The sequence below is a fragment of the Pelmatolapia mariae genome, unplaced genomic scaffold (assembly GCF_036321145.2).
Source record: "Pelmatolapia mariae isolate MD_Pm_ZW unplaced genomic scaffold, Pm_UMD_F_2 NODE_ptg000750l+_length_31468_cov_1, whole genome shotgun sequence".
In the NCBI taxonomy this organism is placed as follows: Eukaryota; Metazoa; Chordata; class Actinopteri; order Cichliformes; family Cichlidae; genus Pelmatolapia; species Pelmatolapia mariae.
Window position 1 is genome coordinate 4483 of NW_027052427.1, and position 24943 is coordinate 29425.

At 37.8% G+C, this 24943-nt stretch overlaps 1 protein-coding gene and 1 long non-coding RNA gene across 2 annotated transcripts; both read left to right on the plus strand.

Moving 5' to 3' along the window:
- Positions 1-233: 233 nt before the first annotated feature.
- Positions 234-18714, plus strand: LOC134623562 (B-cell receptor CD22-like; the record flags this gene model as incomplete). Its single annotated transcript, XM_065469862.1, has 13 exons — positions 234-506; positions 1497-1763; positions 3270-3533; positions 3656-3934; positions 4630-4890; positions 6694-6753; positions 7111-7173; positions 14429-14695; positions 16204-16467; positions 16590-16915; positions 17575-17824; positions 18473-18488; positions 18579-18714. Coding segments are annotated over 13 exons (2726 nt in total), but the record flags the coding sequence as incomplete, so codon positions are not given.
- Positions 18715-18930: 216 nt separating this feature from the next.
- On the plus strand, positions 18931-19759 carry LOC134623561 (uncharacterized). The gene is made up of 3 exons (XR_010093375.1): positions 18931-19008; positions 19123-19185; positions 19538-19759. It is a non-coding gene; the product is annotated as an uncharacterized LOC134623561 (long non-coding RNA).
- Positions 19760-24943: the final 5184 nt, after the last annotated feature.

Here is a 24943-nt window from a genome sequence, read left to right on the forward strand (position 1 = left end):
AACCCAGATGAAACATGGTAACCAAATGCTGCTCTGAGCTCAGCATAGAGTTTGTTACCTTCATCCCTCATTTGGTGTTTTGATTAGAAGCTGTCTAACACGTCACTCCAAAGTCTCTGTAGATGATCAGTGTGTTGAATTGTGTGGCTGCAAAAGATGATTCAGATTATTTAAGTTTGCATCAAACATTCAGAGCATCAATTTTATTCTTTTGATCTTTTTCTAAATTACAGAACTTGGAGTGAAGGCCACTCTGACAGCAGACAGATTAACCATACCAGCAGGGGGCAATGTGACACTGACCTGTGATGTGAAGAACTCTGCTGACTTTGAATATGACTGGTTCAGAGAACCCCGTTTAAACTCTAATCAGAAGACCGCAGTAGCTGGTGAATCAAAGAGAGAACTTGTGACCTCTGAAGGCGGCATCTACAACTGCAGAGGACGTATGAAAGGGACAAATTCAATCACAGAAGAAAGTGACTCAGTCATCATTCAGGAAACTGGTGAGTTTAAAAATGTCATAAAAAATAAAACAACATGGATTCTCCAAAGTTTGGGAGATCAGAGAGGGATAATATTATGACAAAAACTTATGTTACAAAGTGATTTACGGCCCCAACCTGCCAAGTTATTTATGATAATATAAACTGTTACAAAGTTATAATAAACAATAATGGGGTTAAAATATTTGATAATACTGTTTTTATTTTTTAATGATAATATGTTAAACAGTGAGAAATTAAACGTATGGCTCAGTCATTCATAAATGTGTTTTGTGATTTGGCCCCTGATGCTCCAGTTGTCACGGTTCAGCATTTTGATTCTCGTGTGTTTTGGTATTTTATAATATGGTTTGTGTAGCATGGCTACAGTCATTGACATCATCATGATTGTGAAGCAATAATTACATGTGTGTGAACAAATGTGTGAGCCATGTCTCCTAATTTTTTAAAGATGATATTTTAGGCCTTTTTGCTTTTATTGGATAGAGACAATGTCAGGGTGCAGCTGGGACTTGAACCTGGCCGTACTGGTCACCCACTCAGCTGAATTTTTAATGATACAATGGTTCTGAATAAAAATACAAACAGAGATTTGTCATGTTTTTCACCAACTACGGCCCTTTGGTGTTAAATTCTGATACAAAATACACACAAATTTAAAAAAGTGTTCATGGTTGACCCAAACATTCAGTTAAATAGCTCAATATTATTTTATATGTAGATGGAAATAATAGTGAATGATGTTTTTGATGATGCAGTGTTGCTCACTTTTTCTTTTTCCTGGAAACCACTCCATCCTTTTTTATATATATGAATCAGTGGATAAATGTTTGAAATGAAACTTCTCACTCTGGTTAATCAACCTTTTCTTAGAAAATATGTTTGTTTTCCATTTTCAATCAGCCAGCAGGACGAGATTCAGCTACAGGAATGATAAAACTGTTCATTCATTCCTTTTGTGTCCTAACTGAGGAATTTTGCTGTGGAAAGTTTCCAACAGGATCGATGTGAAACTGCAGCACAGCTGGTCTCAGATATTCACTGGTGAGACAATCACTCTCAGATGTGAGATTCAGGGAGGTGAAGGAAAGGTGTGGAAATATGAATGGACACTAAACAACACAAACAGCCCTCCAACATCCAGTGAATACAGGATCAGCAGAGTTTCAGTGTCCCACAGTGGAGACTACAGATGTCGGGGTAGCAGTGACTATCTCTTAACAGGATGGAGTGATGCCTTCACACTGACAGTTTCATGTAAGTTGGACCATGATTCATGCTGAAGTTTCCTGTTTTAAACTCGACATCAAGAAACAATTCAGACCCTCCAACAAACTCACTGTGCAAACAGACACACAGCTGAGTCCACTGTGACTCTACAATGATTCATTTAAAGTGGAATGTAAAGAGCTGATAGTTTTAAGGAAAAAATAACAAATCAGGTACCTCTGTTTTGTAGTTTTGAGGTGAGACAGATCGCCTGTGTGAGATTATAAACTTGTGTTTGGTGCCAGTCAGAGTCAGAGCCACACTGAGAGCAGAAAGGACATCAGTCTGATATCAGTCTGTTTGTCTTTCAGTGAGGTTACATTAAAACCACCAGGACACAGTTCATGAAATTTGGGGGATCAAGGCCAAAGAAAGAAGCCATTTCATTTTACCGTGTGTAGCCAGTCTGGCCTTACACTGTTGCTGCAAACTCAGCAGCAGAGTTAGCGGTTGCTTTGCCTGCTGAGGCGAGTTTATTCTCCAACAGTGTTTAAATAACAATAAATTCAGTTCAGCAGCTTTATGTGATTGGGCTTCTACATGCACAGCTTTAAAAGAAGCAGTGCCTTTGAATACATCAACCAAGATTTGAACCATTTTAGCACTTTTACTGTGCTTAACATCTCTGTAACCAGGATCATTAGCATAATCTCATCTCTCCCCAGCAGGGCCTCCTTTAAAATACAGGAAGTGACACGTGTGGGAAGTCAAAGGTTACAAAGAAAAAGAAAGCTTTCAAATATAAAATAAATACACAAAATAACTAGATACATATGTATGACTTGGGTATGAAAAATAATGACAAAACCAAATAACAGAGGATGGATTCTCTGTGAAATATAAATAGTAAAGTTTCTTTACTAAAGAAAAACTTTTGTCCGTCGAGTTTTGACTTTCTTAGGAAGCTGTTTAAATGTTCCTTTATCCCTGCATTAAGGGTTTGTGTTTCCACTGGAAGTAAACATCTCTTTTTAAAAATAGTGCAGTGTTGCGTTCTGGGAAATAGAGTATAATTTGAAGCTTCGGTTTAAAATGAAACACTACAATTATCAGGGGCTACACCAGTCTGCTGCAGATCATGCAGCAGTTCTTTTGTGCAGATTTTCAGGAAAGATGTTTGGCCTCATGCATTTCAGTCTGTTTGAGGTCTGGACTTCTTAACGTATCATACTGGTGATACAATGAATGTGCTTAAGTTACTAGTGACAACATATAACACGTCAAATGGTGAAAATATTTCAGCCATTTTTATTTAAAAAGAACTTTTGCTCAGTGCTGGATTTCTATTTTGTCACAGTTTGTCAATGTCACAGTTTGATACCTCAGACAAACAGGCTCTAAGTGACTAAATACGATAATATCATTAGAACACATCCATTTACCCAGAGTCACTGACTGAGAAGCATCTGATGTGTTTAGTTATGATTTTTGTTTTTATGCAATTTTAAGGAATCATGTGCATGTTTATATAATTTTCCTATTTCATAACAGCAGATAAACCCAGGGCCACACTGACAGCAGGAACAACAATCATACCGGTAGGGGGCAGAGTGACACTGAACTGCTCTGTGCAGAGCTCTGATGGATGGAAATATGAGTGGTTCAGACGAACCCAAAGAACCTCTGAAGGTAAAATCAGAGATCAACAAAACAGAGATATCAGAGTATCTCAAGGAGGAAACTACAGCTGCAGAGGAACAAGAGGAAACCCAGTTTACTACACTGATATAAGTGATGTTGTCACCATTGAGATAACCTGTGAGTTCAGTAATTTAGTTTGAAATATACATTCAGTCATGATTATCAAACATACAATGTAAAGTTTTCTGTGTTGATTTCATTTTTCTGTTTGTATGTCAACTGTTAATATGTGTAAACAGTTTCCAATAAAGTTGTTGTAAAACAACAACCCAACTGGCCTCAGATATTCAGAGGTGAGACGATCACTCTGACATGTGAGGTGCAGGAAGGAGGTGAAACCACTGAGTGGGAGTATGAATGGAGAGGACCCAGGACACCCACACAGTGGACACACAATAATGATGTGACATTCAGAGTTTCTGAGTCCAGCAGTGGAGACTACATGTGTAAGAGTCGACGCAGAGATGACTCATATTCTTCAACAGAGTGGAGTGAAGCCTTCACAGTGTCAGGATCAAGTAAGTCATGTTTGTTGTGTGATCTCCATTTGACAAATGTCATAATGGTCAGCACAGGATGAATTCAATGGTCTACAAAGCATGTTCCATTGTTAGTCAGACAAAGAGCTGCAGCTGATAGCAGCCTCATTGTAGACAGTTTGTCACCACTTTGTGTCATGAACTTTCAGCTGGTATAGAGACGCCAATGCTGACCTGCTGCTCCATCACCTGACGACAATAATGATATAAACTGGATAATTAAAATATATTATCAAACAAATAACAACAAATCTACAGTTTCTATTAAAAAAAGAATACAAGTCATTATGATCTGTCATCTCATCAAATTCTACCATCTGTTAAAATAAATAAAACACACACAACATACCATCAAAAATAATGTTACTGTTTCTATGATTAACATTCTCATAACTCTGAGTCACTTCCACTCAGCTTTAGCAGGAGGCTTATTGAGATTGATCCCTTTAAACTCCCAGCTCCTAAAGACGGAGCAGCTTATTAATCAGTCCCCAAGTACCTCTTAAATACAACCAGGTGAATATAAAACTTTCACAGTGTCGATCAAAATTAGTTTACAGTTTGTATCGCTTCAAGATCACCAAGAATTGGTGATGTTCACCATTTCCATGGAGTTATTTCAACTGGTTTGATTCAATCATTGACTTTTGTTCTTTTTCTAAACTGAACTGCAGATAAACCAAAGGCCAAACTGAGAGCTGATAACACAGCTGTTCCAGTAGGGGGCAGTGTGACCCTGACCTGCTCTGTGAACTCATCATCATCATCTGGATGGAAATACTACTGGTACAGAGATAATACCACAGTGGATGTTGTCTCCCCATCAAATGGAGAAATCAGTGTCTCACAGGAAGGACTCTACAGGTGCAGAGGAGGAAGAGGAAACCCAGTTTACTACACAGAGGACAGTCAGGAAGTTCACATTAACACAACTGGTGAGTTTGTATTCAGCAGCAATGTTGAACAGATTGATGATTGAGGATTACTATGAAGGCCAAACAGCATTATATCTCATGGTAACTTCTTTGGCATTGTAATAATGTTCTTATTGGAAATGGTTGAACATGAATATTCATGTAAAATGTGGAGTCTAGAGAATCAGTGTCAGGAATGTGATCCAAGGAGGGGAGACTAGGTGGGATTATGAATGTGAAACAATCACTTTCAGCAAATCTCAAAATCAAAATAAATTCACAATTAGTTCTGCAGCAACTCTACAAGTAACACTGCAAGTAGAACAGGAGTCACAACATGAAACCACAGAGCAGAGTCATGCTGACAGTTTCTGACAGGAAACAGAAAATCTCAATGTAAACATCAGTTTTTGTTTCTTTATATTAAGATTTGAGATGTTTGACACATTTATATAGTTAAAGTTTGTAAAGCAGATTTAGGTCAACATTTTAAGAGACTCGATTGTGTCGACGTGTTTATTGTGGGAAGTCGAGTCATTTAAAAATGACAGGAGTTGACTCAAAGTGGTTTCAAGTCAAGGAAAATCGATGAACTGGATTTATTATAAAATTATCTTATAAAATATCAAATATAATTAAACTTTATTGTTTGTTGTTACAGTAACTGTGTCAGGAGCTGACAGCTCTTCATCTTCTGTGTGGTTGATTGTTGGACTGGTTTGTGGAGTCTCTCTCATTATTATTCTCCTGCTCTTGTTGTATCGCTGCAGACAGTCCAAGTGTAAGAGCCTCTTCTTTTCATGCTGTATCAGAGAGTTTATTTACTACATACACTTTAATTATTCACACATATACATGTATTCTGATCGAACAGTTTACATCACAAACATGTGTAATAACATTTGTCTCTTTCACAGGTTCCTGCTTCACCAGGTTGGTAAAATACTTTTTATTATTATTTTAATCAACCATCAGTTACTTTTGAGTTTATTGTGTTTATTTCATGTTTCAGGTCGATCCAGTCTGAGAGTCACAGTCCGGGCTCCTCCACAAATCATGGAGTCAACCAGAATGAAACTCATGAATACAACTCTCTTCATCCTGGTCAGCACTTAAACCGATCTTTATTATCATTATTAATATTGACTTTTCATTCAGTCTCCATTAACAGGAACATTTCTTAGGTTCAGTTTGTGCTCAGCAGTTTTTCAAAGAACATTTATCAAAATCCAGTTGGACAAACATCCAAATAACCAACTGACTACATGCACAAAAGATCAGAAACAAACAGGATTTTACAACCTGATTGTTTCTTTAACTCGACTGAAAGAATCCACAAATGTTATTGTTTCATATCAGAACAACACAAACAGTAACTCCATGATGGGTTCATGCTCTGAAAATATCTGATAGTCCTGGATTTGACTTAAACACAATTAATGAAACTCTTTCTTTGACTGATGACATTAAAATGAAACTCTGACTCTGGTTTCTTTTCATGAAGGTGATGCTAACCTCTATGAATCCATCACACAAGAGGAAGAAACTGGAACTGGTACAGTTCATATTTAGAAAAGCTCAGAGCAGCTAGAGATGCAAGAAGCTTTTGATTTAAGGAGACAAACTGCATGTGATGTGTTTACAAACATTTTTACATTTAAGGTGCAGATGAACCTCGAGACGTCACATACTCTCTTATTACACTTCAAAACTTTGGAAGGAAGAGTGAGTACACAAAACACTCAGTGTGGAAAAAAAATCTGGAAAGTTTTTAAAGTGTTTAAAATGTTTTAATTATTTTCATTAATTTGATCATCTTAACAGAGAAGCATCATAAACCAGAGCAGAGTGCTGTTTACTCTGAGGTGCAGACGGGAGCTGCAGGTACAGTCACAACAGTCTCATTCAGTGTTTGTACTTGAATGTGTCATCACATCATTATATTGCAGGTAATTATAGGTCAACATGGAGTTTAGTTATTCACTTACCAAGCTTAGCTACTACATACGACCACTACACATCAGCAGAGTTGAATCTTATACACATCGAGGGCCGTTCAGAGTTTAGTGTAAGTTTGTCTGCTTCATATACAGAATGATATTGTGATTGTACAGTATGGTATTGTCCATCTATATGTCCCCAAACTAAATAGTTTCCTCTCATGTTTTTACTCTGTAGTAATGTTCTTGTCATCATATCTGTGCTGAACAAATGTGTCCTGAGCTCTGACGTCTCTTTCAGAGGACAGTCTGATGTATGCTGAGGTCAAACAGCCCAAAAAAGAAAAAGCCAAGAAAAGCAAAGGTGAGCAAAGTCTGCCATCATCTCCAAGGGACAATCCATCAGCTGATTAAAATCTATCATACTCTTTTATCTTTGCATTAGTGGAGACATCAAGTTTCCTCCTGGTTAATGATATTATTGTTTTCAATGATCTTCTCTTCATTCACAGGAAAATCAAGTCCTGCAGCTGATGCAGCAGTTTATTCTGAAGTCACATCAGGAAGCTCTCTCAGTAATTCTGCTGCCATGCAGGCTGATTTATTCTTCACATTATTAAATGTCTTCAGCTCATAATATCTTTACATGTTGGAAATCACTTTGTCTTTTTGTGCTTGTCTTACAGGTCAGTGAGGAGAGCTGTAGCAGCAAAGCCAAGAAGAAGCTTTTTATGAAGCCACTCTTGCTCCTCTGCTCCCCAAATATCAGACATGCTCAGCTTTATGTACAGTTACAATATTAAATCATTATATCAGACATATTGCTGTCTTTTAGTATAAAACAAATACAGGTGTATTCCTATTAAACATTCTTGCTCTTTATATTCAGTTATTTTTATAAAGATTTTGTAATAAACCTTGAATGTATCTAACATGTTCCAACAGCAGTGAGAACAAAGTGTGAAATATGTGATCTTTAGTATCTGACAGCACAACTTAAAGTCAGTGTTTGCAGTGTTTCACAAGTAAATACTGATATGGGACCAACAAATACTTTAACTGTGTTTGTTTAAAGATCTCGTACATTATATAAATAAGAAATATATCATAGGCAGTGAATACATTTGAATGTATTTCATGTATGTTTTTGTGTTTGTGGTCATTTTTTGCATCTTTAGTTAGAAGGTAGAAATAAAATCTTTTTACATTTGAACATTTTATGTTTATGTTTGATTTTTGTTTTCTGTATTAAATTATCCACAAACTAACCAGATCATCTCTCTATGTGCTGATAGTTAAAGGAAAAGATAACTTGTACATGTGGTAAATCTCATATGAAAGACTACATGGAGACAAAACATCACAGAGAATTAAAGCTCTGCATCAATCACGGTCAACATGACCCAGAGAAGTAGCAGTATTAAAATTCATTAATACGACACAAACATCAGAGCTAAAAATCCAGACAGGTTCAACCAAGAACAAGACAGCAACAAAACATCTCTCTGACCCTGCAGAGTCTGATTGTTTAGTCACAGTAAGGAGGAGGCACAGGTTAGGCAGGTGTAAACACCACCAGCTGGGTTGAGCCTGGTTGGCATTTTTCTGCAGAATCAGCATGACGGTGCTAAACAGTGCTGATCATATCCTCTAATACAGGGTGACCACAATTTGATTTCCAAAAAAGAGGACACTTGTGCCAGTCATGAAGAACTTTTATAATATTGTTTACTTGAAGAAAACTTTAACATAATTAAACAATAACATCTCTGTGCAGTTAATGAATGGTGAAATAAAAAATGTAGATGGGTTTCCCTCTTCACTATCAATCATGCCCTTGCCTTATAAAGTAGGAGAGCAACTACAACTACACTGGTGACTTTTTATTTTGTAACTAATACCATTTGTAACTAATTTGTTGACTTTAAGTCATTTTAGTTTCTAATAAAATGTCATGCAGTCCTGTGTTCCCTGTTGATTTAATTAAATGGTAAATGTTAAAGTAAGTGGATACAGGGGAGCTGGAGAAATCAGTGAATTAAGATACAGAAGCAGGAAGTTTAGAGGTTTTATTGCAGGGTTAATAAATGGTTGTGTGAGAGGACTTTAGAGTTTTTAAAGGAAAGAGAAATTCTGCACAGACTCTGAGGCTGAAACACAAACAGTATTTGGAGTCTGCTGTTACCATCACAGCTGTGTAGGTGGCAGTAATACAACTTTATACTGGTTCTCAGCCACTAATGAAAAAAACCAAAAAAGAGCTTCTTACAGAATCACACTTGAAAGTGTTTTTTTTGTTGTTCTTGTTGTTTTATGCATTTACTCTGAGTGTGTGATTATTGTGCTGCTGTTACAGTCTTTCTGTTTTACTTCTCAGCACTGCCATCATGTGTCTGAATACACAGCGTACAGTCAAACTCAACAACCTCAGTTAAAGATTTGATAACATTTAAAGCTGAGCACCAGTGCAGGTTATTTTTGACCTGTGTTTGTGTTTTTGAATAAATATCTTGAAATCTTTGCAAATGGAAAATGTTGTATATTTCTGATGGATGTAAAACTTTTAAAACACTGAAACAAATTTCAAATAAATTCAGATCTGCAAAGAAATGCATTGATTATGTTTTATTCAAGAAGCAATATCAAACAGTATTACAAGATCAATCTGCAAAGAATAACATCTTTACTCTTCTGAGCAGCTTACATGTGTGTGAAAGACTGTTGGTGGTCACCATCTATTCTGCCACAGGCTTATTTTTATCCACCGACAGGCCTCATGGTTTCTGGTTGGGTCACCATGAACAGAGGAAATGCAGCCTGTGGTTTCAGCCTGAAGTCTTCAGTGTAGCTGATGTTTAGTTTTATGTTATCAGCTCACAGCAAAGAGTTAACAAAGAGCACAGTATGAATTTCTATTTGACCTCTGTGTGCATGACACATGTTTATATGATGTGCCTGTACTGGAATAACAGTAATGATCATCAAATATTCATTTATCTTTATAAAATAGTGTCTCGCTAAAGTAACAGATTATTTTGTAAACTTCTTCATCATTCTTCATTAAACAATGTAATAAATCTGTAAATCAAACCATCATTTGCACCAAAGTTAATTTATTCAAAGCTAATAACTGAAAACAAAATTAAACTTCTTCATATTTTTGTTCAGTGTTTAAGAAAACTTTTCTGTTCCACACACTGTGGAAAATACTGTGAACATTTCTGTGTGGTGTAACTGTTGGTGACCTCATAGCTGCAGGCTTATCTGCACCATCTCTGCACTTAAACATAACAATGACTTCTTTTTTTCCCATCAGCCTGCAGAACTAAAATGAGGAAGAACAATTGAAGCTAAATATGAGCTGCCTTCCAGATCACATGCTTTAGCCCTGATAGCTGACAGCACAGGCAGATGATGAGGAGACTGTGAGACGTTAAACAGGCAGAATACAGAGCTCAGAGTATTAAAAGTTTGACTTTCTGGTTTGTTTTTTTCACTCCTTAAAACATGAGAAAATATTTACTGATCTTCATGGAAACCCTTCATTTTACTATAAATAACTCCTCGGTGTGTAAATTGCCTTCATTGCTAATTTACTGTTAATAGTTATTAATCTGAAAAAGAAAACCATAAGAATCTAAAATCCAAAAGCAGATGCTAAAACAGTGCCAACTTTCTCTAAATGTAATCACACAGAGCTCAGATGAGTAGAGTGAACAGGCAGGTGTGTGTTTGCACAACTGAAGGTTTGCAGGTTGAACACTGGAGAAGATCAGAGACAGAAGACTGGATTAAGTGGATAAACTACAAGGGTGATTCTCTGCAGTCAGGCTAGTTACCTCTGTGTGCTGTAACTGTGTGGCAGCGAGTGGATGAACAGTCGACCCTTTTATGTGCAGCTATTTGAGGATGAAGAACAAATGTGCCAACCTGAGCTGACTGGAGCAGGTGAGGAAGATGAATAACACATCCCACTGAGAAGGAAGAGCTGTGGAGCTGTGACAGACTGTGGCAACATTAATGAAAATAAAGGCAAAAATCTAATAAGTATTTTATTACAGTCCTGATATCAGACCTCTGTTTCTTTGTTTATTAGAAGCTCAGATATTAACCCTCTAAAGACTGAATCATAAATAAAATGAAAACTTTTTAAAAGCTGGTGTGTCTTTTGAACCTTCTGAAAAATAAATATTTTTTCATTAAGGTGGGAAAAAATCTTTTTTGCTGCATCTGGCATTTTTGTACAATTTGTTGCTCAGTTTATCTTCAAATACAAACATTACAGTTACTTTTTAACATATTAAACTTTGAGTTTCCTTTCACAATGTTCAAACCTTTTGGAAAACTGGTAAAAAATATCTTTGAGAAATCGTTGAAGGCTCGTTGACTGATGTCAGCCATGTTGGATGTGTCAGCTGAGTGCTCTGCATGAATTGCTGATCCCCGGTGGTTAATCTGTGCACTGCATGTGTGTCTGTATACATCAGGTTCTTTAACGTGAGCAGAAAAAGCCAAGCAACAAACTCTGTTAAAGTTTGTTGCTCGACTGTTGGTCGAATATTCTTCTGTCAGAGGAGACAAAAATAAATTTGTTCACATCTGGTCAGACAGTTTAATGAATCTGTAGTTGTGATACTGAAGCGTGGAGGCAGGACACGACAACAAAGATAAAACAATGACCTGCAAAGTGTGTAAGTAACTAAGCTACAGAGCATCTTTGTATATCACAGAGAAAGGTAGGAACACAAAACAGGAAAGAAACTTAAATGTTTGCAGTGGACAGGAAATGTGAACACGTCACACGACTGCTGTGGTCAAAGCTACAGGAGCTGTTTTATGTTGGTGTAAAAGGAAGGAAGCACAGAGAGGTGATAGAAGGAGGAGCTGAATATAAACTCTGGTCTTATCTACATTAAGTGCAGCTTCTCTTTGTTCTGCATTTATTATCAATGCAAAGTCGAACACTTTGAGATTAGATGCAGATCAGCGTGCAGGGCTGGACGTGAGGATGGGGCACTCTTTGCTCTGTTTGCTGGGGTTATTCTGTGAGTACAATACACACCTTTACTGTTTGAATGGCAGCGATGAAGGAAAATGTTTCTCACTGGTGACAATTACAGTGTATCGCTGCTTTAACCTGTTTACCTGACAGCTTCAACACAGCAGACTAGATTGTTTTCATGTTTCCAGCCTGTTTGACAGCTGATTGAAACACAGAAATTTGGTGACGAGCAAAAACTGTGACATCTGAAGATTTACCTTTAAAAAGCCAAAGTTTATATATTTATTGTGATTTTGTCAGTTGTAAAATGTCTGATGATGTTTCATTCATTATTTTAGTGCTCAGTACAGTCAACCATGGAAACACTGAAGGTGAGAAATTGTTTTTTCTTCCATTTATATCATACGTGTTGATCTTAACTAGTATTTAGCTTCTTCTGTGTTGCTCTAAATGACGTCCTCTGTGTTATGTTTTGTATTGTAAACCAAACATTTCATTGAGATTATTGGTTAAAATGTTAATATAACCATGTTAAGTGTGTGAGCACTCAAACACACACCCGGTAGCGGTTTTTTATAATATGGTTTATGTTCGGAGTCCGTGGGCAGCACGGTGGCACGGTGGTTAGCACTGTTGCCGCACAGCAAGAAGGTCCTGAGTTCAATTCCAACATCAGGCCGGGGTCTTTCTGTGTGGAGTTTGCATGTTCTCCCCATGTTTGCGTGGGTTCCCTCCGGGTACTCCGGCTTCCTCCCACCGTCCAAAGACATGCACCTTGTGGGGATAGGTTAATTGGATAATCCAAATTACCACTAGGAGTGAATGTGAGTGTGAATGGTTGTCTGTCCCTGTGTGTTGGCCCTGCGACAGACTGGCGACCTGTCCAGGGTGTACCCCGCCTCTCACCCTATGACAGCTGGGATAGGCTCTAGCGCCCCCTGCAACCCTGAAAAGGATAAGCGGTAGGGAATGGATGGATGGATGTTCGGAGTCCTTTGCTGTTTTGATTATTGTAGTTATTATTATTATTACCCTAGGCTCGGTTATGGCTGTTACAGTTTTAGTTCTTAGGTTTTGTTTTATGGCGTCCCTGTGTTCCATGTTGTGTCACTCTGTGCCTTTCTGTCCCACGTTTCTATGTTCTGTCTCACAGTCTCTGTTAAGTTTACATGTCTAGAGTTCAGTCGGTGTGTTTCCTGTTTTACTTTGAAGGTCTGTGTCTCACGTTAGTGTTTCTAGTTTTGCTTCCCTTGTCTCGTCCTGCCTAATTACTCCCAGCTGTGTTCTCCTTCTGTGTCTCATTCCCTTCGTTATCCCTCAGTGTATTTAAGCCCGGTGTTTCTGTTTTTCAGTGTTTGATCTCCCTCATCCATGTCTGTGTGTTCTGCCTACCAAGCCTGTCAGGTTTATTTTTGGTTTCCAGTTTAGTTCTTTTTTTTGTATCCAGCAATAAAGCTGCCATTTTGAGTTCAAGTTTTGCTTCTGTGTTGAGTCTGCATTTTGCACACAGACCATGACACCAGTTGCTGTTATCAATTACAGTTTTTGGACAGAGTGACTCTGTGTGATAGGTTCATTTCAGAGGCCATCCTGACCAATGGCTGTGGAGCTGTCATAGAAACATTTTTGAATTATTCTGAAGATACTCTGAAGAGTCAGCTCAGAGATAAGAGATAGTTTAATAAAGATTTCTCTGGGCCCGTGTTTCTAACGTGATTATTAACAGGACTGAAGAGGGTGAAACACAGCGAGGGCTGTAAAGAACTTCATGTTCTGGGACCATCAAACATATTTTTCTGTAAGAGACAATGAGACAATTATAACAATAATAATAGTTTAATATTTAATGACTGAAACAAAATGGTTTGCTATGTTGAGGTATGAGCTACAGATGTGAGCAGAACATTTCCTGTACAGTCACTGACTGGGCGATCAGACCTCTGTACTGGTTGTTTGTGGCTCTGTAGACACGTGACCTAGAAGCACGGCTACAGTCATCGACATCATCATAACCTGTGAAGCAATAATTACATGTGTGTGAACAAATGTGTGAGCCATGTCTCCTAATTTTTTAAAGATGATATTTTAGGCCTTTTTGCTTTTATTGGATAGAGACAATGTCAGGGTGCAGCTGGGACTTGAAGCTGGCCGTACTGGTCACCCACTCAGCTGAATTTTTAATGATACAATGGTTCTGAATAAAAATACAAACAGAGATTTGTCATGTTTTTCACCAACTACGGCCCTTTGGTGTTAAATTCTGATACAAAATACACACAAATTTAAAAAAGTGTTCATGGTTGACCCATACATTCAATTAAATAGCTCAATATTATTTTATATGTAGATGGAAATAATAGTGAATGATGTTTTTGATGATGCAGTGTTTGCTCACTTTTTCTTTTTCCTGGAAACCACTCCATCCTTTTTTATATATATGAATCAGTGGATAAATGTTTGAAATGAAACTTCTCACTCTGGTTAATCAACCTTTTCTTAGAAAATATGTTTGTTTTCCATTTTCAATCAGCCAGCAGGACGAGATTCAGCTACAGGAATGATAAAACTGTTCATTCATTCCTTTTGTGTCCTAACTGAGGAATTTTGCTGTGGAAAGTTTCCAACAGGATCGATGTGAAACTGCAGCACAGCTGGTCTCAGATATTCACTGGTGAGACAATCACTCTCAGATGTGAGATTCAGGGAGGTGAAGGAAAGGTGTGGAAATATGAATGGACACTAAACAACACAAACAGCCCTCCAACATCCAGTGAATACAGGATCAGCAGAGTTTCAGTGTCCCACAGTGGAGACTACAGATGTCGGGGTAGCAGTGACTATCTCTTAACAGGATGGAGTGATGCCTTCACACTGACAGTTTCATGTAAGTTGGACCATGATTCATGCTGAAGTTTCCTGTTTTAAACTCGACATCAAGAAACAATTCAGACCCTCCAACAAACTCACTGTGCAAACAGACACACAGCTGAGTCCACTGTGACTCTACAATGATTCATTTAAAGTGGAATGTAAAGAGCTGATAGTTTTAAGGAAAAAATAACAAATCAGGTACCTCTGTTTTGTAGTTTTGAGGTGAGACAGATCGCCTGTGTGAGATTATAAACTTGTGTTTGGTGCCAGTCAGAGTCAGAGTCACACTGAGAGCAGAAAGGACATCAGTCTGATATCAGTCTGTTTGTCTTTCAGTGAGGTTACATTAAAACCACCAGGACACAGTTCATGAAATTTGGGGGATCAAGGCCAAAGAAAGAAGCCATTTCATTTTACCGTGTGTAGCCAGTCTGGCCTTACACTGTTGCTGCAAACTCAGCAGCAGAGTTAGCGGTTGCTTTGCCTGCTGAGGCGAGTTTATTCTCCAACAGTGTTTAAATAACAATAAATTCAGTTCAGCAGCTTTATGTGATTGGGCTTCTACATGCACAGCTTTAAAAGAAGCAGTGTCTTTGAATACATCAACCAAGATTTGAACCATTTTAGCACTTTTACTGTGCTTAACATCTCTGTAACCAGGATCATTAGCATAATCTCATCTCTCCCCAGCAGGGCCTCCTTTAAAAATACAGGAAGTGACACGTGTGGGAAGTCAAAGGTTACAAAGAAAAAGAAAGCTTTCAAATATAAAATAAATACACAAAATAACTAGATACATATGTATGACTTGGGTATGAAAAATAATGACAAAACCAAATAACAGAGGATGGATTCTCTATGAAATATAAATAGTAAAGTTTCTTTACTAAAGAAAAACTTTTGTCCGTCGAGTTTTGACTTTCTTAGGAAGCTGTTTAAATGTTCCTTTATCCCTGCATTAAGGGTTTGTGTTTCCACTGGGAGTAAACATCTCTTTTTAAAAATAGTGCAGTGTTGCGTTCTGGGAAATAGAGTATAATTTGAAGCTTCGGTTTAAAATGAAACACTACAATTATCAGGGGCTACACCAGTCTGCTGCAGATCATGCAGCAGTTCTTTTGTGCAGATTTTCAGGAAAGATGTTTGGCCTCATGCATTTCAGTCTGTTTGAGGTCTGGACTTCTTAACGTATCATACTGGTGATACAATGAATGTGCTTAAGTTACTAGTGACAACATATAACACGTCAAATGGTGAAAATATTTCAGCCATTTTTATTTAAAAAGAACTTTTGCTCAGTGCTGGATTTCTATTTTGTCACAGTTTGTCAATGTCACAGTTTGATACCTCAGACAAACAGGCTCTAAGTGACTAAATACGATAATATCATTAGAACACATCCATTTACCCAGAGTCACTGACTGAGAAGCATCTGATGTGTTTAGTTATGATTTTTGTTTTTTATGCAATTTTAAGGAATCATGTGCATGTTTATATAATTTTCCTATTTCATAACAGCAGATAAACCCAGGGCCACACTGACAGCAGGAACAACAATCATACCGGTAGGGGGCAGAGTGACACTGAACTGCTCTGTGCAGAGCTCTGATGGATGGAAATATGAGTGGTTCAGACGAACCCAAAGAACATATGAAGGTAAAATCAGAGATCAACAAAACAGAGATATCAGAGTATCTCAAGGAGGAATCTACAGCTGCAGAGGAACAAGAGGAAACCCAGTTTACTACACTGATATAAGTGATGTTGTCACCATTGAGATAACCTGTGAGTTCAGTAATTTAGTTTGAAATATACATTCAGTCATGATTATCAAACATACAATGTAAAGTTTTCTGTGTTGATTTCATTTTTCTGTTTGTATGTCAACTGTTAATATGTGTAAACAGTTTCCAATAAAGTTGTTGTAAAACAACAACCCAACTGGCCTCAGATATTCAGAGGTGAGACGATCACTCTGACATGTGAGGTGCAGGAAGGAGGTGAAACCACTGAGTGGGAGTATGAATGGAGAGGACCCAGCACACCCACACAGTGGACACACAATAATGATGTGACATTCAGAGTTTCTGAGTCCAGCAGTGGAGACTACATGTGTAAGAGTCGACGCAGAGATGACTCATATTCTTCAACAGAGTGGAGTGAAGCCTTCACATTGTCAGGATCAAGTAAGTCATGTTTGTTGTGTGATCTCCATTTGACAAATGTCATAATGGTCAGCACAGGATGAATTCAATGGTCTACAAAGCATGTTCCATTGTTAGTCAGACAAAGAGCTGCAGCTGATAGTAGCCTCATTGTAGACAGTTTGTCACCACTTTGTGTCATGAACTTTCAGCTGGTATAGAGACGCCAATGCTGACCTGCTGCTCCAGCACCTGAGGGCAATAATGACATACACAGGATTAATAAATAATATATTCAAACAAATAAGAATTGATCTACAATTTCTATAAAAAATAATAAAAGTAATTCTGACATGGCTGGGGGATAGGAAAGGGAGAAAGAAAGATGAAGGAAAAGAAAAGCAGAGGGAAAGAGAGACAGTGAGAAGGGGCACTTAAAAAGAAAAAAAAATCTCCCAGATCACCTGTTGAGAGAAAAACAGAAAAAAAGAGAAAACAACCAAAAAAATTGACCAACACAATAAACAGAAACACGATTGCATTATTCTAGCTAAGTGTAAATAACTAAATAAATGCTAAATATTGAATGTTGTTGTGCAGCACGCAGGGACCGACAGCGCACAATGTGCTTTGAGGTAGCAGCCAAGAAAGATGTAGTTTGTGTTTATGAACAGTGAACATCCGTATGTACACGATTCAGTCATTGACTTTTGTTCTTTTTCTAAACTGAACTGCAGATAAACCAAAGGCCAAACTGAGAGCTGATAACACAGCTGTTCCAGTAGGGGGCAGTGTGACCCTGACCTGCTCTGTGAACCCATCATCATCATCAGGATGGAAATACTACTGGTACAGAGATAATACCACAGTGGATGTTGTCTCCCCATCAAATGGAGAAATCAGTGTCTCACAGGAAGGACTCTACAGGTGCAGAGGAGGAAGAGGAAACCCAGTTTACTACACAGAGGACAGCCAAGAAGTTCAGATTAACACAACTGGTGAGTTTGTATTCAGCAGCAATGTTGAATATATTGATGATTGAGGATTACTATGAAGGCCAAACAGCATTATATCTCATGGTAACCTCTTTAGCATTGTAATAATGTTCTTATTGGAAATGGTTGAACATGAATATTCATGTAAAATGTGGAGTCTAGAGAATCAGTGTCAGGAATGTGATCCAAGGAGGGGAGACTAGGTGGGATTATGAATGTGAAACAATCACTTTCAGCAAATCTCAAAATCAAAATAAATTCACAATTAGTTCTGTAACAATTCTACAAGTAACACTGCAAGTAGAACAGGAGTCACAACATGAAACCACAGAGCAGAGTCATGCTGACAGTTTCTGACAGGAAACAGAAAATCTCAATGTAAACATCAGTTTTTGTTTCTTTATATTAAGATTTCAGATCCAAAATCTGAAATTTTCTAGTTTCAGGTTTTGGATGTGAAAGAAGTTCATTTATCGTTCCGTTCATCATCGGACTTGTTAGTGGAATTATTGTCGTGCTGCTGCTGATGTGTTGCTATAAAAAGATAAAGGGTGAGAGACTTTCTGATTGAAAATTTAAAGGAAAAATTATTTATTTTGATGCTGTGACACTTGTAAACAAACTGATGTAATAATGTTTGTATTTTTACAGAACCCTGTTGTAACAGGTTGGTGCAGCAGTTCATTTATATAACTTCAAATGAAACTAACTTTGAATTATTCCTCATTAAATTTACATTATTTGCCAAATGTTTCAGTCTCACTCAGTCTCAGAGCACCAATCAAAGCTCTGCTTCACAACAAACATCCAACCAGAATGAAACTCAGATTTACTCCTCTCTTCTTCATTGTGAGACTAGAAATTCTTACTTTTCTCTTTATTACAGTTTTTAACACTCAGTTTGTTATCAAGAAAAAAATCTTTTATTAGTTAAAAACAAAAATAAATCATTATATTTAACTTCTTTTATAACTTCTATTTTCAATGACTTGTAGGTGATCTTTCAGTCTATGAATCAATCAGAGGCTCTGGAAACACTGGAAGTGGTACAAACAGTATAAACTTTGATAATAACAGAGCTGTAAGAAATGTAAATATTTATTCTCATGGATCAAACTTCATTATTTCAGCAGATGAATACAACAACGTCACATCTGGATTTCAGCTTGAAGGTCTTGATAAGAGGAGTGAGTACAACAAACATGAAATGTAATAATTGTTTGAATGTTTTTGTAACTTGTGTAATTTTAGAGGAAGACAGTCTCCATGTTATTAAATACAATAATCCATCATCACAACAGGCAGACATGATGGCACAGAGGAGAGCTCTGACTACAATAATGTGAATCCTGAATCAGCCTCAGGTACAAATGTAAACTCTACAGACACTGAATCATTAGTAATCAGATTACATGTGCAGTAAAATGTGTGACATCATTGTTAAAGTTTGTGGAGCTGATGAGCTGAATCACTTTTTATACGATTGGCTTTAGTTGCGTTTCTGTTTCTGTTGTGGTGTCTAAATAAAATAATTAGTCTCTTAAATGTCAAACACATGCAGCAAAGTGTGAGAAAGTGTAAGTTTCCCTGATGAGATCAGTTCTGTGTGATTAAAGAATGAAAGTGTAAAAGGTCAGAAAGCATCATCACATCTTTGGCACCATTTTTTCTTTGTTTTTCACTTTTGAAGTCGTATTTGTTCTGATTTTGTTTCAGGTCCATAAAAAGATTATTTCAACAAAACTCAAGACTCACGAACAACGTCAGCAACAAAATCCAACTCAGAACATTTTGACAACGTTTAGAGAACTGCCAGCATCCAGATCAACAGCAGTTATATTAAACAATGACATGCTCTTGGTTTAATGTCAGCACTGGAAGACTGATAATATGGTTCATCTTTGTAGTAAAATCTTACTGTGTTTATTTCTGTTGTTATAAGTGGAGGTTGGATGGTGTCGGACATTGTTTCCATCAACACACAATTTCATGATTTGGTTCTGTGAGTTTTGTTTCAGTCTCTTTTTTTATTTCTATAAGATGTTCACTCACTTCCTGCTGAATTTTACATGTTATCTTTAAAGTGTAAGAATAGATTATTTTAGTATTAGGGATTTAGTTGTATTAACGATAGTAAAGCATTATATTCGTTATTCATTTAAGTAGGCCATAGGTCAAGCTGCTAAACACTCACACATAGAGCACACACACAGAATTGGGAGAATAAGTCAGAGGTGTATGTGAGAAGCAGAGGTGACAGAAAGGAGAACACAGTGTGCAAAGAAATGGGCAGCAAGGACACGAGATAGGGAGACAGCAGATAGAGAGACATTAGCAGGCGCCTAGTTTTGAGAAGATAAAGGTTGTTGACTTCTGTCAGTGTGTGCTGTTGGGACTGCCCCAGCAGATTTTGATGATTGAATCTGAACTGTGAAAATCCCCATGTACATGTAATAAAATTAGTTGTTTCTTCTGAGAAAAAACAGGAATGAAATATTACACTGTCTTATGATGCGTTATACTGCTGATTTATAAGAAATGCTGTTTGCAGAGAATCGTGGCCTTATTTGTCTGATTAGAAAGAACAAAACATACTGCACAGGAAGCCAAGGTCATAACTTACACTTACTGAGAAAGAGAAAAAATGTGAATGCTTAGTTTGGAGAGGGGCTGAAGCTATAAGAATGTGAGAAACAGTAGACACTTCGAGATTTTGCTGGACACCCTCTTGTCCACATCTCCTGTCCGGACGTTTGTAATGCTCAAAGTGTTGTATGGAATAAAGAGATTGTTGATTGAGCATTTATACACCGAGTGTTGTTCTTCCTTCAGCCCAAAGATCAAAGAATTGGGGAACTTAACAAAAGCTTGCTGTATGGAGATGTTTGTTGCATATTTTTTCATACAAGTAACAATAAATAATAAGAATTATGTTAATATACATTACTTATTTCCAAATTGTGATGCACAAAAACTTTATTGTCAATGTTCAAATGTTACAATGTGATTCATGTCATCACTGAGGCCATGACAGAGAACATTTTGTGTATGATCAAATTGTTTTTCTGTAGGTGATGTTTGTGTCTTTTATGCTTTTTACATCTTGATGTTTGTAAAATAATTGTGGTGCTTTTAATAATAATATCACAACCACACTTCTTTGTTTTTCTGAGTGACCCGTGATGCTTATATGTAGATAAAAATGTCTTTTCTCCTTTTCTCCTATTTATTAATCAGCTGAAAATGACTCTGCCTGAGCCCCCAGAAAATAGGAAATGCAGCCTGTGGTTGAAAAGAGGCAACAAGAAATGCAGACAATAACAGCACAGTGATGTTCTCTTGACAACTACATGCTGAAATTGTCAAATATAAATATAAAATATTTCCTTAGTTGAAGGGATAAAAAAGTGGCAGGTGTTCCCTGTAGCACTGCACTTGTTCTCTGTGTGGACTGCACATTTTTATATGATCTACCTGTACTGGGAAAAATACCACACTGTGAGAACTGATGAAAACTCTCCTTTAGAAAAATATCAGACAAAAATACAGTGCCAAACGGTACAGGCAAACAACAACAACAACAACAACAAAAAACAGATATCGTTGTTCAAAGGTAGGTCCTTTAAAAGACCCTTTACTTACCAGGTATTATAATCTTGGCTGTAAAAGTGTCAGAAATCATACTATAAGTGAAAGCTTTTGCCCTTTTTTTTTTCAGAAAAACCTCAGCTTTCAATATCTAGCAGTCGTACAACATTCAATCCTTGTAAAAGCGTCAATTATGGCAGGTGAGTCCGGAAGCTGGAGGAGGCAGGGATCCCTCTTCATAATAGCATCAGCAACGTTCACCATTACAACCTTGCTCTTCAAATCGGGTGCTGTGAGGACACGGTTGAGGATCGCCTGGATCCGAGCCATCTCCTCCAGACACTCGGTGAGAGTTGAATCTGCTGGGTCCATGACTGCTCAGATCATTCTGTCACAATCAGCAGGGCTGACTCTGTGTAGAGTGAAGGGTGGACCCAAATGCAGACGAAAACAAAATGTGAAACATGACTTGGATAACAGAAAACGAGCCCTTTATTGAGGCTGGCAAAATAACTGTAAACAAAAGGCAAAGCTAACAAACTAAACTGGGTGAGCTAAATTAACTAAAAAAAAACCTACAACAGGAACATGGAACATGGGACATGAATGAGGACACTTGACACAACTTCTTGGCTTGCAAACAAAGCAGACGATCTGACAATGACACACTGAAAACAGAGGACTTAAATACACAGGAGGTGATTAGGGGAAGTGGGAACACATGGAGGAACAGCTGACTGACATGAGCCTAATGACAGAACAGGGGAAGTGAAACTAAATACAATGAACAAAGAACACACGACTCCTTCAAAATAAAACAGGAAACACTGAAACTTGACATGACAACATAAGCTTAACAGACCTAACACGTGATGAACGATACAAGAACTCAAACATAGAAACCAAGGAAACAATAAATAATAACTGCCTTTCCTTGACTAAAGCTAAATAGGAATGACACATGAACTAATCACAAATTTAAAAAGAGACAAATACAAAATGAACTCAGAGCGCTGGGTCAGAGACCCAGCCTGTGACAGTATCACAGAGTCCACAAGCTTTTAGGCCTTTTTAGACTTCATATCTTGAAGCATTATAAACTCTTGAAATATTGATAGGTACTGAAACTTTTGCACTTATGTTAACATAAAAGCTGCAAATAAGGTAAAAACAGGAAGTTAAATCTTAATGTATTTTACCTTTTTTTTTTTTGTCTGTCCCATTTGGTTCTTTAGCCGTCAGAATTGTTGTCTGAAGACCAACAAGGATACCAAATGAAAATGTATTTTACCTTTGCCACAGAAAAGTGGAGGGATGGAGAAACACACCTGCTGTTAAACAATCTAAAACACTTGGATATTGTTAGAGGGAATTGTTAAATGTAGTCATTTTTATGCTTACCATCTCTACATTGTTTTAACTTTGTGATGAAAGGAATTGTTCTGTCCTTCCCCCCAGATTCTCGAGGTTCTGGGTGGGGGGCTGTAGTCTTTTATTACAGACACATCCTTGTGAAGGTCTTTTTGATGTAAGCTTCCTGCCTAGCAGGAGGTCACACACACACACACACACACACACACACACACACACACACACACACACACACACACACACACACACACACACACACACACACACACACACACACATTCTTACATACATACAGAAGTTCACACATATACATACAATGCCTTGTCTTAGAACCATGTGGGCGTTGCTTTGCTGTGATGTGTTTTGTGTGAACTGTTTCTCAATAAAAGGCAGCGGGAGGAGGCCAGATTTGGGGTCATTTTCGTGGTAGACACCAATGAGGCCTCCCTTGCAAGTAAATTGATCGATCGCTGACTGTCTTGTTTTCTTCATGACGAATAAGTCTCTAAAACCAGCGGGGCTTGTGGAAACACAGACCCAACAGATATCAACATGTTTGTGAGTGTGTGTAGATGATACTGCAACAAACCTCAATCACAACCCTTGTAAGAAAGTGTTCGACAGAATGAAGGATGGAGTTTGGCTCTACTCAGTGCCAAAATACTTATAAGGCCCTGAAACGAGACCCAGGTTTTGGTTACGCAAAGAGGCTTATTGATTGTCTGAAGCAGTTAGAATAGCACAATGATACTGACCTGACCTCATTCCACAGTCTATACCCAGGGGAAGCCACACCAAGTCTGTAGGGTTTAATGAAGGGTGCACCTTTAACGCCAGTTGTCTGTATGATCCACTTGGTCACCTATAACATCTCAAAGTTTCTGGCTTCGATCCTCAACCCGTTGGTAGGCAGCTCTAAACACCACATCCAGAACAATTTGTATTTTGTTGAGAAGGTTAAAGATAACATTATTGAGGCAGATGAAACAATGGTCTCGTACAATGTTACATCTCTCTTCAGTTGTGTTCCAGTCACTAAAGAGGTGAAGGTACTTCATAAAAGATTACAAAATGACCCCAACCTCAGCATCAGGACCACTCTCAGCACCGACCAAGTGTGTTTGCTCTTGGAACTGTGTCTTCATTCCACCTACTTCACATACAAGGGTCAGTACTTTTATGTGAAGCGTTATAAACAGCACTGTTTATAATGTTGGGGAAACCTGCAGTCAGCTGAGACTGAAGAAGTCACTTGGATGAGTGAAGAAAAGTTTTTCTCACTGAAAACTCTACATCCAAATGATCAGAATCAGCTTTTTGGGAATGAAGGATGGAGGCTGTGTTTGTGTGCTTTACCTGTGATTGATACTATAGACTGTATACTGGTAATGGCTATTGTCTTGTGTTTTGATCGAGTGAAAAACTGAGGTACACTGTAGGCTAAGCATCATATAAGTTCTCACATGTGACACTGTTGCTAATACAGCTGCACTGGCTCCCCATTGAATTCAGAGTTCATTTCAAGATTCTGGTACTGACCTGCATCATTAAACTTCTACAGTCCAATGTGCCTAGCAGGTCTCTTAGGTGATATAATCAGGGTCTACTTGTCATTCATCATACAAGGCTGAGAACTAAAGGGAGACAGAGCTTTTGCCACTGTGGCTCCCAGACTGTGGAACTCTCTCCCACTGAGCTTAAGATCTGTGGACTCAGTAGGTCCTTTCAAAAAACAACTAAAAACACATGTTTTTAGAATTGTATTTTGTTAACTGCTGTCTTTTTGTGTGTGTGTGAAGAACTTTGTGATTTTTTTATCTAGAAATGTGCTATATAAATAAAGTTTACTTAGTGACTTACTAGACTCGTATAGAGAGGACTAACAGAGTAGCCAGAGTACCTGGAGAGAACACCAGACAGGTAGAGGGAGAACATGCAAACTCCAGACAAAAAGTCCCAGCTGGTGGATTCAAACCCACAAACTTCCTCCTGTGAGGTACCAGTATGAACCACTGTACCGCTGCGCCACTCATTTGTCTTATTATGTAATATCTGTGTAGGTTCTCAGTCATCCAGGTCATGGTAGTCTAAGGAGTTTGGAAAGAAAGTCCCTAAACTTCCTTAAGTTTCTTGAAGTCGTCTCACCTCTCATCTAAGAGGCTT